General features: G+C 43.2%; 1 protein-coding gene across 3 annotated transcripts in view; it reads right to left on the reverse strand.

Annotated features, from left to right (window-relative positions):
• CSMD3 (CUB and Sushi multiple domains 3) overlaps window positions 1-3356 on the reverse strand; it is a gene marked incomplete at its 5' end in the record, with an annotated part of 578503 nt that extends 575147 nt beyond the window's left edge. For all 3 annotated transcript variants that reach the window (XM_083859670.1, XM_083859669.1, XM_083859668.1), the window contains one exon: window positions 3179-3356. In XM_083859670.1, the coding sequence (XP_083715796.1) occupies window positions 3179-3356 (178 nt within the window). The remainder of the gene's footprint in view (window positions 1-3178) is intronic.
• Between the last annotated feature and the right edge of the window lie 13672 nt (window positions 3357-17028).

Below are 17028 nucleotides of genomic sequence, written 5' to 3' on the forward strand. Positions count from 1 at the left end.
GAGCTTTCCTGGGCGTCTCGTTCAGGGAAAGGGGAGAGGGCAGGATTCACCACCCCCTGTAGCTGAACAGGAATCACTCTCTTTGGCCTTTTATAAAGGATCCTGGATGTGTTTGTTTGTTTTGATGCCTTTCGTGCCTCTCAGTTTTCAGTGGTGTCATTTCTATGCTTTTTTACTATGTGCCTATTGAAAGAAGATTTTGTTGGAGATAGTTCCATGGAATATTGTGTAAGAAAGATTTTCATTGAAAAAGGAACAACTTCTCTTTATTTAGCTCTTCCTATCATCCTTTCCTCAGCAGTTCTGACAATTTCCTTTCTTCCACCCTCTCCTGCTTTCTTACTCCTTTTTTAACCCCTTTCAAGTGTTTTTGAAGGTTCCAAAAAGGCATGAATTTATAGATAATTGTGAAGGATTTGTTTTGTCTATATTAATACATCTGGAAAAAGCCTAATTTTTCAGATATGGACATGGTTCCTCTAAGCATCCTGGGATAGTTTGACACCTGTAATGATGGGAGCTGTGAATCAAGACTGCGGGGATGGTGACAGGACAGTGACAAAAATGGGAAAAGCCCGAGAGGCAGGTTATCAAGCAAAGCTGTGGAAGTGGTCAGCACGGCAGGAATGACAGCAACAGTTTGGATGTTATGATGTGGTGCTGAACTGTTCAGTAGAAGTGTTTAAGCAAGGGAGAGTATGGGCTAGAGCTTGCAGAGATGGGGTGTGGTAAAAAGGCCTTGCCAGGCAATGGCAGAGCAGATGTAAGATTTGGGGAGTCATCTTGCTCCCAACATCTGGAATGTTTTACGTGGGCAGGTATTCATTCATCGTTTGCCTCTGCTGTCTGGGGGCAGGAGCTGTGTTGACACAATGGGAATGTAAATTGAGGTGAAATGCTTTCACAGACGGGAGTGGAGAAAGAATTAATATAAACGCCCAGAATAGATGCAGTGCTGCAGTGAGTGTCAGCCAGCTCTGTGAAGCTTGGCTGCCTGAAGGAACTCGCATCCAGAATGTAAAATCTCACCTCCTGGCTCGGCAATTTCTGGGAGAACCGCCCCAGTCCAAGGGAAATCTATGGAAACTGCCAGGGAAGCTTAGGCCCTGACAGCGGGAAGAAGGAGAAACAGCCAGTTTTGCAAAGCCCATTTTTTCCCCTATTTCTTGGGCTGTCTCTGGTGCTTCACCCCAGCTTTTACCCTCCTTTGCCGAGCGTTTTTTTCCCTTCCCGCCCCCCCAAGGGAGGCGGCGGCTCTCAACAGGTGCCGGGGAAGCCGCTGGGGCTCGTCCCTCGGTCGGGCTCGTCCCCCGGTCGGGCTCGTCCCTCGGTCGGGCTCGTCCCTCGGTCGGGCTCGTCCCCCGGTCGGGCTCGTCTCTCGGTCGGGCTCGTCCCCCGGTCGGGCTCGTCCCTCGGTCGGGCTCGTCCCTCGGTCGGGTGCTGCCGCCCCGCGACTCCAGCTCACCAAGCAGCTCCTCGGAGCCCCCGCCCGGAGCCCCCCCCCGGGCCGCCCTCCAGCCCCAAACTCGGCACCGAAAGGCGCTCATGGCACAAGGCTGAACCGGGGAAAAGAAACACCCCCAAAGGCCCGGCTCGGTGCTGATAGCAAATCCCCCCCAGACCGGGGCAAAGCGCCGGGAGAGGCTCCCGTCAATAGATGCGAATAGAAAAAAGGCTGCCTTTAATTACAGTGTGCATAAACGTCGCAGGCAAGCCCCTTCCCCTTGGATAACCCGCGTCAGGATAACGCGGGATGAGGTAAAAGCCCTCCGGACCCTCCCCGTGAGACGCGAATTGCCTTTTTCAACGCGATGCAAATGGGGGGAGAAAAGCAGCTGCAAAGCTCTACAATAAAGTGTTTCATCCAAGGCAGCGGCGGCTCAGGAAGGCACGCCTTTGAATGCCACCCCCACAAGGCACCTCCTTCCCAGCCGTGCAGGCAACCTCCGTAGGCGATAACCAAGTCTAAAAACTCGGAGAGGATCGATAATGTCTACTAAATATTCCGGGAGTGTATGAGTGTGGCGGGGAGGGGGGGAGGGATGAGGATAAAAGGGTGATTAATCGGATATTAATCACTGGCCACAAACAAGGGGAGATTATTTCGGGTAGGCAGCCGACTGTGGGGAGCAGCAGAATAGATCCTTTTACTGAAGGCACGCGTGATGGGATCGGCACTTCGCTGTTTAGCGACGCCTGTGTAATTCTGCAGGTGCACATTATTCAAGCCACATATTTCTTCTTTTCTCTCTCTGTGTGTAGCATTTCCCTGAACTGTCTGCAAGCACAGACTAAGTGGAGATATTTATGCCGCTAACTAGACATTTCCTTTTTGCTCTCCTTTCATGGACCCAGAAGAAAGAAAAAAGCAAAATAGCCCCTGCCTCGGGGGGAAAAAAATAATAATAAAAAAAATAGAGAGACAAAACCCATCACACAAACTCCCTCACATATAACAGAGAAAACAGAGAAAAGGGACCAAGGGAGGGAAGAGAAAAGGTGTCGATCCTTGCACCCAGGCACAGACCAGCCTTCAAGGCTGAATTACCGAGGCACCTCTCCGGCAGCCCGGGAGCCCTGCACGGTCACAGAGAGCTGAGCGTGAGGCGCATTTCGGGCTGTGAGAAAGCTACACGTACACTGAGCTCCTCCGGAACTTTCCCCACGCAACGGGTTAAACTAATAAGTGCATCGATACAGGCATTCCCGCAAAGATCCCGCTGCTCGACCGAAAAGCAGAATTGTAGGTAATCCCCCACCCCACACACACACCCCTCACTAACAGCATCGTCACCTTAAAAAGTGAGCCAGCGGGATTTGTTTGAATATACACTAGTTAGAGGCTGTATGAACCAACTCACGTCTCCGTTTGAGCATACTGCAAGAATATTTATTGAGCCCCAGCTCAGTCACTGCATTGAACGCCAGCTCTGGCAAGCAAATACATTTCCTATCTCCGAAGAGAGCTCTGAATCAACTCCTTCTTCCCCCCCCCCGCCCCCCGCCCCTGCTTTAGCCATCGTTTATATATTTCCATTGCAAAGTACCAAGGGCAAAAATATAAAATAAGAGATAAATATATTTTGAAACACACCTTGGTACAAGGCGAGAGCTTGCAACGCCCTGACAGAAAGCAAATGGACCCCTAAAAATATATACCACTCAAATACTACCCTACCTTTCACACACGAAACCATCAATAAAAAGACGAGGTTCCAAAATGTAAATCCACTTTTAATCTCCATTTTCTTCACCAGGATGAAGTCCAGCCGGCCACATTTAGTACATCCCCTTTCCCAAAAGTCTGCTAATTTCGATTCCTTTGCACGGATTTCCCCTCTGCAGATCCCTTTCATATTATTCTCGAGAGCTCCCAATTCCTATTCCTCGGCCAGGCGCGGCGGAGTTGTTGCTGTTGATGGTGCGCGGTCACAGCTCGGAGTGAATGGTGTTTCTGGGATACCACAGCAACCTTGACGAGGACTCAACCATCTCTCCAACGGGGGCACAAAGTCTCAGCTACTCTCGATCGTGTCTTTTCCTCCCCCCCACCCCCCCGCTACCCCAACTCCCTGCACAGCCCGAACCCACCCCAATCCTGCCTCCTCCTCACAGCATCCCCCGGAGCGGCGGGAGAGCACCTCAGCGCCCGGCCGCTCTCTCCGATAAACTCCGAACCGTATTTGCCATTGAGACTCTCCCCCCACCCCCTCGCAGCCTCGAGAGGATCAGTTCTGCCTGAGAGGAGAGCGGCTCGGGAGATAACCCAGTGCCGGGGTCCTCCCGCCGCCCGCCGGAGCCTGGGGCGGCCCATCCCGCCCGACAATCACAGCCCCGTTAGTGACCACGGGGGTGGCGCGGGGCAGGTGCGGTGCCCGGGGCTGCCATCGCCGCACTGGCGGGCACACACCGGCTTGGCACACATTGCATGGCACACACGGGATGGCACACACCGCCTGGCACACACCGCCCGGCACACACGGGATGGCACACACCGCCTGGCACACACGGGATGGCACACACCGCCCGGCACACACGGGATGGCACGACCAGCACACACCGGCTGGCCCGCGCCTTCGGGCACACACCTTTGGGCACACACCTTTGGGCACACACCCCGCGGCCCCCGGGGATGCGCAGGCTGATGGTTCTGCGCGGGGACATTAATGACAGGCCGGGCGCCGCGGGCACAGCCCTGCTCGCCGTGAACGCGGCTGAAGGGGCTCCTGGCCGCGTTGGGCGAGGCCGGGGCCCGGCGGTGGCTCCCAGCGGGCCGGGAGCGGAGCGGGAGCGCTGCGGCCGCGGCTCCGCCAGAAGAGCGCTGGCGCCACCTACCGGCCGCGCCGGGGACGCTCCGCTCCGCGGGGGCGGGGGCGCTGCGGGGGATGGGGGGGGGGGGGGCGGCTGCGGGGGCGGCTCTGCCCTGGGATCGGCTCTGCCCCGGGATCGGCTCTGCCCCGGGATCGGCCCTGCCCCGGGATCCGCACTGCCCCGGGATCGGCTCTGCCCCGGGATCGGCTCTGCCCCGGGATCCGCACTGCCCCGGGATCCCCACTGCCCCGGGATCCGCACTGCCCCGGGATCGGCTCTGCCCCGGGATCGGCTCTGCCCCGGGATCCGCACTGCCCCGGGATCGGCTCTGCCCCGGGATCGGCTCTGCCCCGGGATCCGCACTGCCCCGGGATCGGCTCTGCCCCGGGATCGGCTCTGCCCCGGGATCGGCCCTGCCCCGGGATCGGCCCTGCCCCGGCCTGCCGGACTCGGACCCCGCTGCCCTCCTCTGCCCGCACAGCCACCGCGCAAGCTGCGCGGGGCGGCGTTTCCCTCGGCTGCGGGAAGCCTTGTGGAGGAGAGGGCGCGCAGGCACCGCCCGCGGTGCGGGGGCGCGCACGTGGGTGGGCGCGGGGGTGGCGCGGGCGCATCTCTGCGCGCAAGGGGCGCGCCCGCCCGTCGAGCCCGCAGTGTGTGTGGGGGAGGTTTCTCTAGGGGTGGAGTGTGTGTGTTTGGGTGCGTGTGCCTGTGGCTGCGCTTGCACATGTGAGTGTCTGTGCGTGCTTGTGTGAGCGCACGTGTGCGCACTGTGCGTGTGCCCTCGTGTGCGTGCAAGTCCTTGTGTGGTTCGGTGCGGGTGTGTGCACACACATGTTTTGTCCATCTGTCCACACTTCTGTGTTTGTGTGACTGTGCAGGGATTCTTTCCAGTGCCTCTGTGTATACGTGTATTTTGTGCACGTGTGAGTGTGGTCTCACAGGTCAGCGTGTGTGCCTCTGATGTGCTTTTGTCTTGCATGTGTGTGCACACGGGTTTGTTCACCCGGATGTTCATTCATACAGGTTTGTGTGTATGAGTTTTTGCAGGATGTGTATATGGTGCATGTGTGCACATGCACACAAATGTAAATGCATGAGCTGTGTAAATGCGTATTCTGAAGTGTTGATGGACATGGGTGTGTGAGCTAGGAAATTTTGGTGGCCAGTCACAAAGCATGCATCTTTACAGGTGTGCCCACAGAGGGGTTTGCATTCCTCTCTGTTGAAGTGTGTGGGGATGTATCTTCCAAGCATGGATGGAGTACATTTGTGGAAACATGTATCCTGGTTAGGAACTTTAAATGTGAACTGAGGCTGTCTGTATAGGTGTAAGTGCACGCACAATTTTGTATGACGACATATTTTTATATATACACATGATATATGTAATAGTACCACAACACCATAAATAATAGTATTGAAGAAACGTGGAAAGGTAATGATTCACCCTTTACTTACAAAGCACAGTGTAAAAGAGGAGGTTTGCATGGTTGTAATTCTGTTCCCATGAGGGTGTCAGCCTTTCTTCCACCTGTACTTAACCCCAAACCCTCTTTCAGTGAGGCCAGCAGCAATTCAGAGTGTGGCTCCGCATGTGGCTGGCTGAACTCACCTCTATAGCTCCAATGCACAAGGAAAGAATACCTTCAGCTACAAGTGCTGACACTAACCAGCCCCAATGGATCCATACATGTTTTGTTGACTGGGGAGAATCAAAGATACATGTTTTACAGCCTTGTGTACCATCCACAGCCTTCTCTTGCAGACATATAAGTCTTGAAGTGTGACTGCTGTAATTGAAACTTGGTAGGCTTGTTTGCTTCCTCTGCAGTGACACAAATTTGATTGGACAAGTGATGTGTGTTGGTGTTAAGGGCAATGCCATGTTAGGATCAGCATTATGAAAAAATTTAATTCAAAAATTTCAAAAATTTTAAAGCAAGTGGCCTTTGTTTTAGCTAAAGAGGGATAGGTGAAAATCACTTTGTTTTAAACCTTTCAACTGTATTTATTAATTACAGAATCCGTCTCTATTATATACACGTATTTACATTTATACATGTAACTGGAATCCATTTTTTCAAGAAAAATTCAAAACTGAAGACCTGTGCTTTCAGAACAGCATAGATGGCTACACCTTGAGTATTCATATTTTGGGGTGTGTGTCCTTGGAATAAAATTCTGCCTTTATTCCCTCAAGAACACTTTCTGCCTCTGAAATTCAAAATCCCTTGGGATAAACTCTTTATCAGTTGTAGAGGATAAGAAATAGATAGTGAAGATATAGACTTGTTATTTCTAATCAATGCATTGCATTGCTAAGTACTTCAATACCTAACTTATTTAGAGGTCTTACTTTAATGGCATTAGAAGTCACATCTGTTTGATATCCAGCAAGATTTATGCTGCAAGTTATCTGTATTACTTCTGAGAAGGAAATATTGGTTCATCACTTGGATGCTAAGCATGAACAAAGAAATGGTTACTGTTAAAAAAGGGACCAAAGATTTTTTTGTGGTGAAATCATTACTAATTTTCAATGACCCTTAGGTTTCCAAGCAATTTAGATGCATTTTAAAAATAGCACTTTAGCTACTAAGGCAAATGTTAGGTACATTTGGTAGTAATAATGCTAGAGATGGACTAGAATTTCTTCACCGTTCAGCCCCCACCCCAACACTCCAACACTGTGACGTTGCATTTTTCTTGTGATTTATTTGTTGTTCAATACTAGTGTTCCATAACCTTTTGTGTGATTCTGGGTTCAAGTTGTAGATTATGCTGTATGTTTCATAGCCATAATAAGTCCTCCTCCATCTTACTTTTCCTTCCTGTCCTCCTTCCCTCTCTCTGTCCCCTCCTTCTTTCCTTTCTCCCTTCCACTTCTTTTTTTCTTTCCTTCCCTTCTTCCCTTCTTTCTTTCTTGCCTTGTTGTGCTCTTTTACTCTGAATTTCTTCCTCCTGTTTTTTCTTCCTCATTCTTTTTCTTTCTCTTCTTTCTCACTTTTTTTTTTTTTTTTTTTTTTTTTTTTTTCTCTTTTTTTTTTTTTTCTCTCCTTTCTCACTTTTGGCATGGTCAAGCTTATTGATCATTTGGGTATCAGTCAAGGATGAAAGTGACTTGGCAAGGACCATTAAGTCAATCACTATGATTAAATACTCCCAAGAATTTTAAAATGTGCTGAAATCAGAAATGGGCAGATACTTAACTGTCTGACCTGTCAGGCACATGAGTATCAGCACCGCTAGTGGAAAACTTGTATCACAGACCTGACAGGCTGTGATGCCTTAGTTACACTATCTGTAGGCAGGTGCTCTTGCCTCTGAGTCTCCAAGAAATAAATACACCAAAATAGTTCCACGGAATAACGTGTTACTATTGGTATTCACATTTTCCCCGTTCACAGTTCCCTGTTCACTTTGCCAAGGCAGATCAAATTTAAGTTTGATAATTACATTACGAATTCCTCCTACATTCTCAGCTGCATTTGTTATTCTTCATTCACTGTCACATACTTTTGTGTAAGGTAGCTGAATTTTGTTCAATAGCTCCTACATTTTGCTTCCAGGTAGCATCACTCTAATTGTGAATAGACTTACTGCTTTGCTTTAAAAAATGCAGTGGGGTCTTCTGTGACAAATAATGCTGTGAATTATACAGTGCACAATGCTTGCAAGCACAGACAGCATGTGTAAGCATGTATAAAACATATAGGCAGTGATATTTAAAAATGCCTACTTGATTTGAAATACAAAACTCATTCACTCATATTCATATAATTCTTTTGAGAATCCTGACCCAATGCAGAACATTCTGTATTCCCATAACTTAGTCCATGTGATTATAAATGCTGGTATGATTGTTGGCTCGAACTCTGACCCAGAACCCAGACTGCATGGTTATTAGTGAGACCTAACATTCTTGAAAGCAGTTGGAAAGCATTACAAATATGCTGTAAACTTCCATTTCCTCACTTAGGCTTTTGAACATGTGTTGGAGTCCTTCAGGGGAGGTCATAAAGTGGAGGACACCATTGTGCCACCCCCACTTCACTCAGACTAGAATAATTTTACTGCATGAAACAGATCATGAATTTTTGAAAGAAAAGACTCTGTGGAGATCATTCTGCAAATACTGGGATACTACTATGTGCTGCTGTCACTGTTTCATATTCACAGTATAGGATACAGTCATAATGTGAAGATAAGTATAATAGAACCCAAACAATAAAAAGATGCATTAAAGCAAGTATAGGGATAGAGAGAGCTGCAGAAGAAAGTGCCATGTTACTGACCTCCTCTTGACTACTTAAGCTTTCACAAGTGTAAGGTTCTAAGCTGCCATAAACACAAAATATCTCTGTTCAAGAAAACTAAAAAGCAGCAATATTCGAGAGTACCCACTACAGTCATGACTTAAAAAATAATATTTCCTTCAGATGCACTGTGCACAGGAACATGGGGTTCATGTTTCGGTATCACAATTAGCTGTGATTTTGTTAACTCCCAGTTTAATATTCCTTGTATTCTGCTAGAGGCCATGTGAAATCTGGAGACAAGAGAGAGAATGCAATTCTCTTTTATGCAACATTTCCTGATTTAGATGTTGCAACATATAACACTTAGTTCTCAAGTGGAAGCCAAGGAATAAGTTTTGTTCTACTGCTACAAGATTTTTCTTATCTTAGTGACTAAATTTATTGTATTGTATCAACCATGATCTGTCAAGACAATGTTGTTGTGTAGTTGTGTTTGTCTGAGATTCAGACAACTGGCATTCTCAAAGAAGCAGTCACTACTGTAATGTTCTGCCATCTCTTGACAGCAGAGTTTGATGATTTGGGAATCCTTTAGGGTATGGAAAAAGCAGAAGTGTCTGAGTTCTTTACACAGGCAATATGACTTTTTACACAGTATGTGCTGTGCAATTAGCTTTGGCAGAATTTATATCTTGATCCCTCTGTCTTGACTAATGTTCTGTTCAGATATCTATTTGAACACTAGCTGTATTACTCCTTAGCTCCAGTAATTTAAGACTTTCAGTCAACCACCAAAAATGCCAATGTTTACTCTGCCCAATGCACTGCTTTTGTGGAGTTATAAAGTAAAAGAGAGTATAACAACAGTGTGATAGCTCCCACCTGAATGTGATACAGTACAGCATTGTGCAGTGGAAGCTTTCCGAGGGATGCTTGAATGGTGAAAGTTTAGAAAATACATTAATATGATCATTGCACCAAATGAAATTATTTAGTATACACTTTAAGACAGATTATCACCTTGAGTTCTGTATACCATGGACACAAAAAAGGGAATTTCCATAACTGGAAATTATTGCATACAGTGTCAGTAGAACGGAAAGGAAGAAAAGGTAAATATTGCAGGGGAAAAAACTGTGCTAGGAAATTGCTATGCTTTGTCACAAATAAGCATAGTACTACTACTGCTGTATGTAGAGGAAAAGAAATCAGGAAAGAGTAGTGAGGTGCTGTAACAGGAAGAAAAAAATGTTGTTTATTAAGTGGATTGTGTAGGTAATAAAGTTGGTGAGCTGGGGGAAGGATGTTAAACTGTCCTTCCAAATTCCACTTTTCTGTTTGGATTTGATTGAGATATAGTTAAAGTATATTAAAAATGTCAGTTATTTACTGTGATTTGGTAATAATGAAATGTAGTGTATGTACAATCATTCTTCATTGATCAAATCTGAAATGCATTCCACTGGTGAGTGTAGATTTTCTCAGTAGACTTCTATTTGTTAGATGGTGGGGTGAAAATAATTGTTTATACAAAAAACTTTCTTGCATCTCAGGTTTTGCTTTAGTTATTTCTGTGACTGAATTTTTTTCTGTATTATTTGTTGTAATGTTTTGAATGTGTATGGTTCTTGAAGTTTCAGGGAAGATAAGCACTGTAGTTATAAAATTATTCACTATTCTTGATAATACTTGCATAAGTTATGGATATAAATATTCTGGCATATGCCAGAGAACAAATCTGCAAGTCTCTGTTTCCCAGTTATTCTTCATGAAGGATTCTCCTTGGCTTGAACCAGAATTCTGGGCATGGACATGTACATAAACTAAGCCCATAAATTATTGGTAACCCAGACTCTAATTTCAGACTAAAAATTGCACAAAAACAGTTATAAATAATTTGTAGCTAGAAAGAAGACAGGTGTTTTATCCACCTGCCATATATTCTTTAATAAACCATTAAGAATATAAAGACTGTTGACATTACAGACAATTGATAACCTGGTTTAGAGACATATTTCTGGACACACAACTAACATATACTAATGGCTTTTGGATGCCATATGCTGAGATTATAAAGTTACAGATAGCTCAGGAAATTTTGGTAGCAAGCATTTGTAATTACTAATCTTGAAGGAAAGATCTGCAAACTGGAATTTAAGGATATCTGATAAACAACTAAGATTAATTTCAATTCACGACTGCATTATTAATTTGTCACAGTGTTGAAGGTAGCCTAGTAAAATATTTCAGGCTTTGCTTCATATTATTTAATGTTAGACATTGATTAGAAGCTGAGGGAGGGTCAAAGAAAGTGTGTGGGAAAGAATATTGGACTAGTATCAAGCTATTTTGTTTCAGCTAGATATTTAGTATGCATGAACATAGCTAGACCCTTTTGCTATCTATTTCTCTCTGTACTCCATTCTAAAATGATTTATAATGTTTGAATTCCTTCCCCTTTTTAGCTGAGTGCAGTATTACAGCAGAGTACATCAGTACTGATTTTAAATAGCATTTCACAACCAGCTCTGTCTCTTGCTTTGTTCTCTCTATGGGCATCGTGTCACTTGGAGAATGATGAGCTAAAAGTAATGAGTGGTGATGTCGTGATGCTATAATTTTTTGTGCAGCTTGAAATGCAGATATCTGAGCTGACCTGTGTTAAAGGATATGTTGAAAGGCTCACCTCCCCTCATACAGAGGAGTATGAAGACACCAGCTCTTTCCCTGAGCCTCAGGGCTGTCCTGGGGGAGCCACAGGTGAGACACAACACCACAAGTCCCTGGGGATCACCCTCCAGGACAGCACACAGGCCGAGGGGTCCCTGCCCTGAGGGCCAGGGCTCATGATGTGATACAAGGAAAGAGCATGCTGGGATGCTGGAAGACTTACTATGGAATGCTTAGGGCAGGAAGCAAAGGTGGGCAGATGTAGGGATCAAGCTGGTTTGGGTAGGAACAAACGTGCAAAAATGGAGAGAGAAGAAGATAGAGGGAACCTGTTGACAGTTTGCTGGTTGGTACCCTAGTCTGTGCTTCAGCTGGCAGGCTATGCTTTTCAGTCCTATACATCTAGGGTTTATGCAGTTTGATGCACTTAAATATGCTGCTTCTTACCTAGTTATTGGTTTCATTAGTAGCAAAATTTGTAGCAAAATCATTGTTGACATGATATGTGCACTAGTTTTGATTCTATAACTATTCTGTAATTACTCTTTTTTACATAAAAATATAGAATGTATTATATTATCCATTCTCATGAATGAACTATTAAGTCCTCCAAATTCAGTTATTAAAAATAAAAGTTATTAAAAATAAAGTACTTCAATAAAGTATAGTATTAATATATAGAGGCACTAATTTTTTATTTTCCATACTGATCTATTTTTACTGCTTTAGGATTTCCAGTTTCCCACTAAAGTGTTAGCTACAGTTCTGAAAGAGTAATCAGTTACATTTTTTATTTCAGGCATATTGTCTAGCCATATATGTGCTTTTTATTATTATAGAAACAAAGACAAATAAGACTGTAGTGTATTGTCTTACTGAATGTACGACCATATGCATCTCAGTCTATTTATCTTTTTAAGAAAATTGTTTAATTTATAAGCAAGTAGTGTTTCGTCTGAAATCCCAATAGCCTCTGGCAGAAATATTTTAGAGATCCAATAAATGGTATACAAATATTATATACTAAATGAGAAAATAGATTTTCACTAGAAGCTTTGAAGGGCTACAAGTAAAGAAAATAATGAGATCCATAGATATTGAATATATTTAAAAATTGACAATTGACTCAGATGACCGTAAAAGAATTTTTAGTAGCTCTACAATCATTAAATGGAGAAAGTTAAATTTAAATATTTCAGTGTTATTTCAAGAAAATATGTTGGAAGTAATGTTGAATATTTGAAAGACTATTCAATTAATTTGTTTCATCACATTAAAATGTTGGAATATGCCTAGAATCAGATGGGAAATAAATAGCAAACTGCAAAATAGAATTTTATATTTTTTTTTTCAGAATCATTAATAGATAGTATAATAAACCAAGCAGTTGGTTGCCTGAACAGAGAACTCCTCTTGGAGATCAAGAAGAAAAAGAAATGGTGTCATGTCTGTAAACAAGGTTAGGCTTCACAGGGAGATTACAGTGATGTAACTCACAGACACAGAGAGAAAAAAGGGCAAAGCTCAGTTACAGTTGAAACTGGCCAAAAACAAAAGAGACATTTTGAAATATAGCAAGAGAGGTCTAAGGAAAACATTTGATTGATATTTAATTGTCAACTGACAAATAAGGATGAAGAAAAGATGGAGGCATTCAATGTTGGTTTTTGCCTCAATCTTTGGTATTACTGGCAAACCCCTGGGCTACTTGATCCTCTGAGTTGGAGGACCACAGATACAGAAAACAGTGACTTTCCACTGGTGGATACTGAAGTTTTAAGGAAGCAGTTGTATCAGTTGACTGTCCGTAAGTGCCTGAGCCTGATGGGGCTTGAGTACTGAAGGAGTTGATATTATGGAAAGTCCTCTCTTGATCATCTACCCAAATTCTTGGAAGTTCAGCGAGGTCCCTGCTGACTGAAAGCTGTCCAGTGTTACTCCAGTCTACAAAAACGGTGTGAGGGAAGACCCAAGGAACTGCAGACATGTAAGCCTAACCTCAGGTCCTGGAAATATTATGGAGAAGATTGTACTGGGTCACACCGAAAGTCATTTAAAGAACAATGCAATCATCAGGCACAGCAAACTTGGGTTTACAAAAGGAAAGTTCTACCTTATTTAGTATCTTTCTGATTAAGGTCACCCACATTGTGGATTAAGGGAAACCAGTGGAAGTAGTTTTTCTGGATTTCAGTGAGGCTTTTCGATACTGTCCCTCACAACCTCTTTCTCAATCACTTGTCCACCTGTAGGATGAGCAAGTTCAACAGTGAACTGAATGAAGAACTGGGTGGACAGGTTTCATTGAGTGGGGTTACATCTGGCTGTACCAAGTGTCCCTCAGGCTTCAAATCTGGGGCTAGTTCTGTTCAATATTTTTATCAGTGATCCAGGTGCAGGAGTTGAATACATACCCTTAGTAAGTTTGCTGATGATACCAAACTGAGAGGTGCCACTGACTCATGTGTGGTGCCATTGACTCATATGAGGCCCACATCATTAAATGTAGAATTTAGGGGAAATAGAGTGAATATAGAATGGAAAAAATATAAAAATGGAAAAAATATAAGAGATGAGAGAGTATTTCTGAATACAGTGAAAAAGTTGGAACTTGCTAAATTTTACTCTCTGTAATGACTGTTTAGTGAGATTTTTATGTCATACTTACTAGGACTAGACACATGTTTCTATTCTCTTAAGTGAATTAATCATCTAATACTTATTCATGAGCCTTTCTCAAGGGGACAAAGCATGTTTTTCTCCTTTGATCAGTGTCCATACTTTCTAGGTAGTCTGTCTTCTATGCTGAGCATCCAGTCTGACTCCAAAATCCTGGCAAGCTGTCTACTCCTGAGATTTTTGCTAAGCAGAATTCCTTCCAGGCATCTTTTGGAATAAATGACTCATCTGTGTTTCTTAAAAAAAATTGTTTAAGAACCAAGGTCCATGAGAGAATTCTAGGCTGATAATCCTCATAATAAAATAATTTCCCTTTGGGTGAGAATCAGGTGAGAACTCTTGATGTGTTTTTTTCATCATTCTATAATTGCTAATTCTGGAAACTCTCTAGTCAGAGGACTGGCTGTTGTGCATCTGACTGTTGAATGCCCAGGTCTCTTTGTGTGTTTTGCCTGAAGCAAACACTTTGAGCTTAGGGTTTAAATAACTTATCTTGGTGCCAGATACCTTGTAGCCAAAGCAAAGGCTTGTGTCAATGAGAAACTGTAAATGCTGTAAACTGTATCAACTTGCCTTGAACTCAAATGTAAGGGTGCTAAAATGAGCTAAAATAAGGCATTATTATTATGTATTGGTTAGTTCTGTGATGGGAGAACTCTGCATAACCACTTCACAAAGTATGTGAGGACTGTGATCATCAAAGGGACAAAGATGTGTGTTGTTGCATACAAGATGATTTGGGGAATATGCAAGAAGCACGACTTACAAAATGAGGAAAAAAACCCAATATAAACAGTTTTAGAAGCAGTTGAGAGCCTGCTTCCCCTTGGGACAACCAAATAGCCTAGAAACATTAGACATAGTTAGAATATAAAGAAGAAATAAAATTAATGCCCTTCAGTTATAAATTCTCTCATCAAAGTCTCTTAGTCTTAATCATCTTAATCTCAGCAACTGAGAACCAATAACAACCATAGCCAGCAGTGTCATCCTGAAATCCTGGGTGTTGTATACTCATAATAAATTATATACATATTAATCAATAGTATATTAATGTTACTGACTGACAGTTTTGTATACGTTGTGGTGATTGGTAATACAAAAAACCTAATTATTAGCATAAAGTGTGTTGTTAATGAATACATTTAGTAACATTTGGGTTTAAAGCTCTAAACTGGCCTGATTTGTCAGTCTTATAAACCCTATATAGCATTATCTTAATTAACTAAAAAATAGATAGACATACCCACATTTTATACGTGCACATACATATATAGAAACATACTTGTTCAATTGCAATGACCTAAAATTTGAACATTGAAACATTGACCATTAGAGAAGGAAAACTTGTGGTTTTTTTCAGCCAACTCATCTTCTGCATATATTGTTTTCACCTCTGGATCCCCCAGGTCTAAGTTTGTACCCTCTCTTGCTTTCTCACCCAGACTCTTCATTGCTGCTGTCATCTCTTCTCTATGCTGTCCCTAAGGACAGAAAAGATAAATTCTTTTTTGGCTGGTAACATTCATGGAAGCAGTAGCTGTTCAGCTTGTGGATACTTGCTTAGTCAGAAGGACACTCTTCTTGTCCCATGCTTAGTACTAAGTTTTCTATTCTTACCAGTCTTCAGATAATCCTAGATCCATAATTTAATCATTTCTAAAATGAGGGGTTTGTTAACAAAACCATTGAACATGACAGCTTTCATAGCATCTCACTGCACAAAGTGTTTGAAAATTAGATTAAATGGACCTCTGATCTTCTACATCAGATGCTGTGTTCCTGTGAAAAAGATATGAGTCAAACAGATGAAAATAATGTTGTTTTGTATTTTTAATGGATCTGTGTAAAAGCTGTTCAAAGCAAATCAAATCAAATCAAAACTAGCATATCTAATTCAAAGCTAGTAAAAGTGAAAATGTTTAGCAAGTTATGTGTTAAAATCTGTGGGTTCCAGGGCCAGGGTTTCTTCTTTGCAGTTGCTGAAGCCCTCTTAGATGCAGCCTAGGAATCCAGGGGTCTCTCCATCCCACTTCCATGGCTGCTGCTGCTGCTGTTCCTGTCTGCAGGTCTGGCAGCTAGTGAGGCTGAGCCTGTGTCCCAGAGAGTCCACGTGTAAGCACATGCTCATACACACACTCACACACACTCACACACACACACTCACACACAGACATGCAAAGGGCTCAAACATCTGCTAAAAAATCACACACACGCACGTCCAGGATTAAATTCCCTGGGAAAAGATAAACACAGTCAAGTCTCTCTAGATGCTGGGACATTTATCTGTAGACATTGTGACCTACAGCCCCTTCTCCATTTGCTGCCACTCCTGTGGTGTGCAGCACTGATACATATGATAGAGAATGAGAGAACGCTAAGAAACAAGGTAAGAAAAGAATTTAATAAATTCTGAGGAAAATAAGGGATCTGAATACCAGAAAAAGTTGTTACAGTCCTCACCAAAGAGTATATAGTGTTCTGGTAATATATATTTTTTCTAGAAAAGACTGAAGGTGAGATTTAATTCCAGTGGAGGGTTTTGGTTTGTTAATTATTTCCTCTCTTGATTTGACCCCTTTTTGCCTTTGAGCAAGGAATTAATTAACTTTGCTATCATTATGGAGATGGCATTGAAGAGGTTATATTAGGGATGCAGTGTAGGGTATATCTATTTCAACTTTAGGTCAACAGATAGTAATCATGGAATGGCTCTGTATCACTTTGTAGATTGAAGAATGATTATTTCTTGCTGTTGTATCTTTCCACAATGATTTCTTGCCTTCCAGTTTGGAGCTAGAACAGCTTTTAGCCCCTTAATAAATCCATGAAAAGCCTTCTGTGTCTGATTGTGATGCTCAGTAAAATGTAGGAAAAGCACAGCAAGAAAAATGCAGAATTTGATGTTCTGGGTTAGCAGGGGAAAGAAGAACCGAAGACGTATATTTTCAATTTGTTTTGGATTAGTTGCAAACATTATCAGCAATATGTTTCTGAAGGTTCTACTGGTGTGAATCTAGCAATTCTGATAGTTGGTTTAACAGGAAGTTGAAAGGAAATGTCAAATTGAAAGGGATCATAAACCTCTCAGTGGATTTGAAGTAGATGT

The sequence above is a fragment of the Zosterops lateralis genome (genome assembly GCF_965231275.1).
Source record: "Zosterops lateralis genome assembly, chromosome: 1".
Taxonomy (NCBI): Eukaryota; Metazoa; Chordata; class Aves; order Passeriformes; family Zosteropidae; genus Zosterops; species Zosterops lateralis.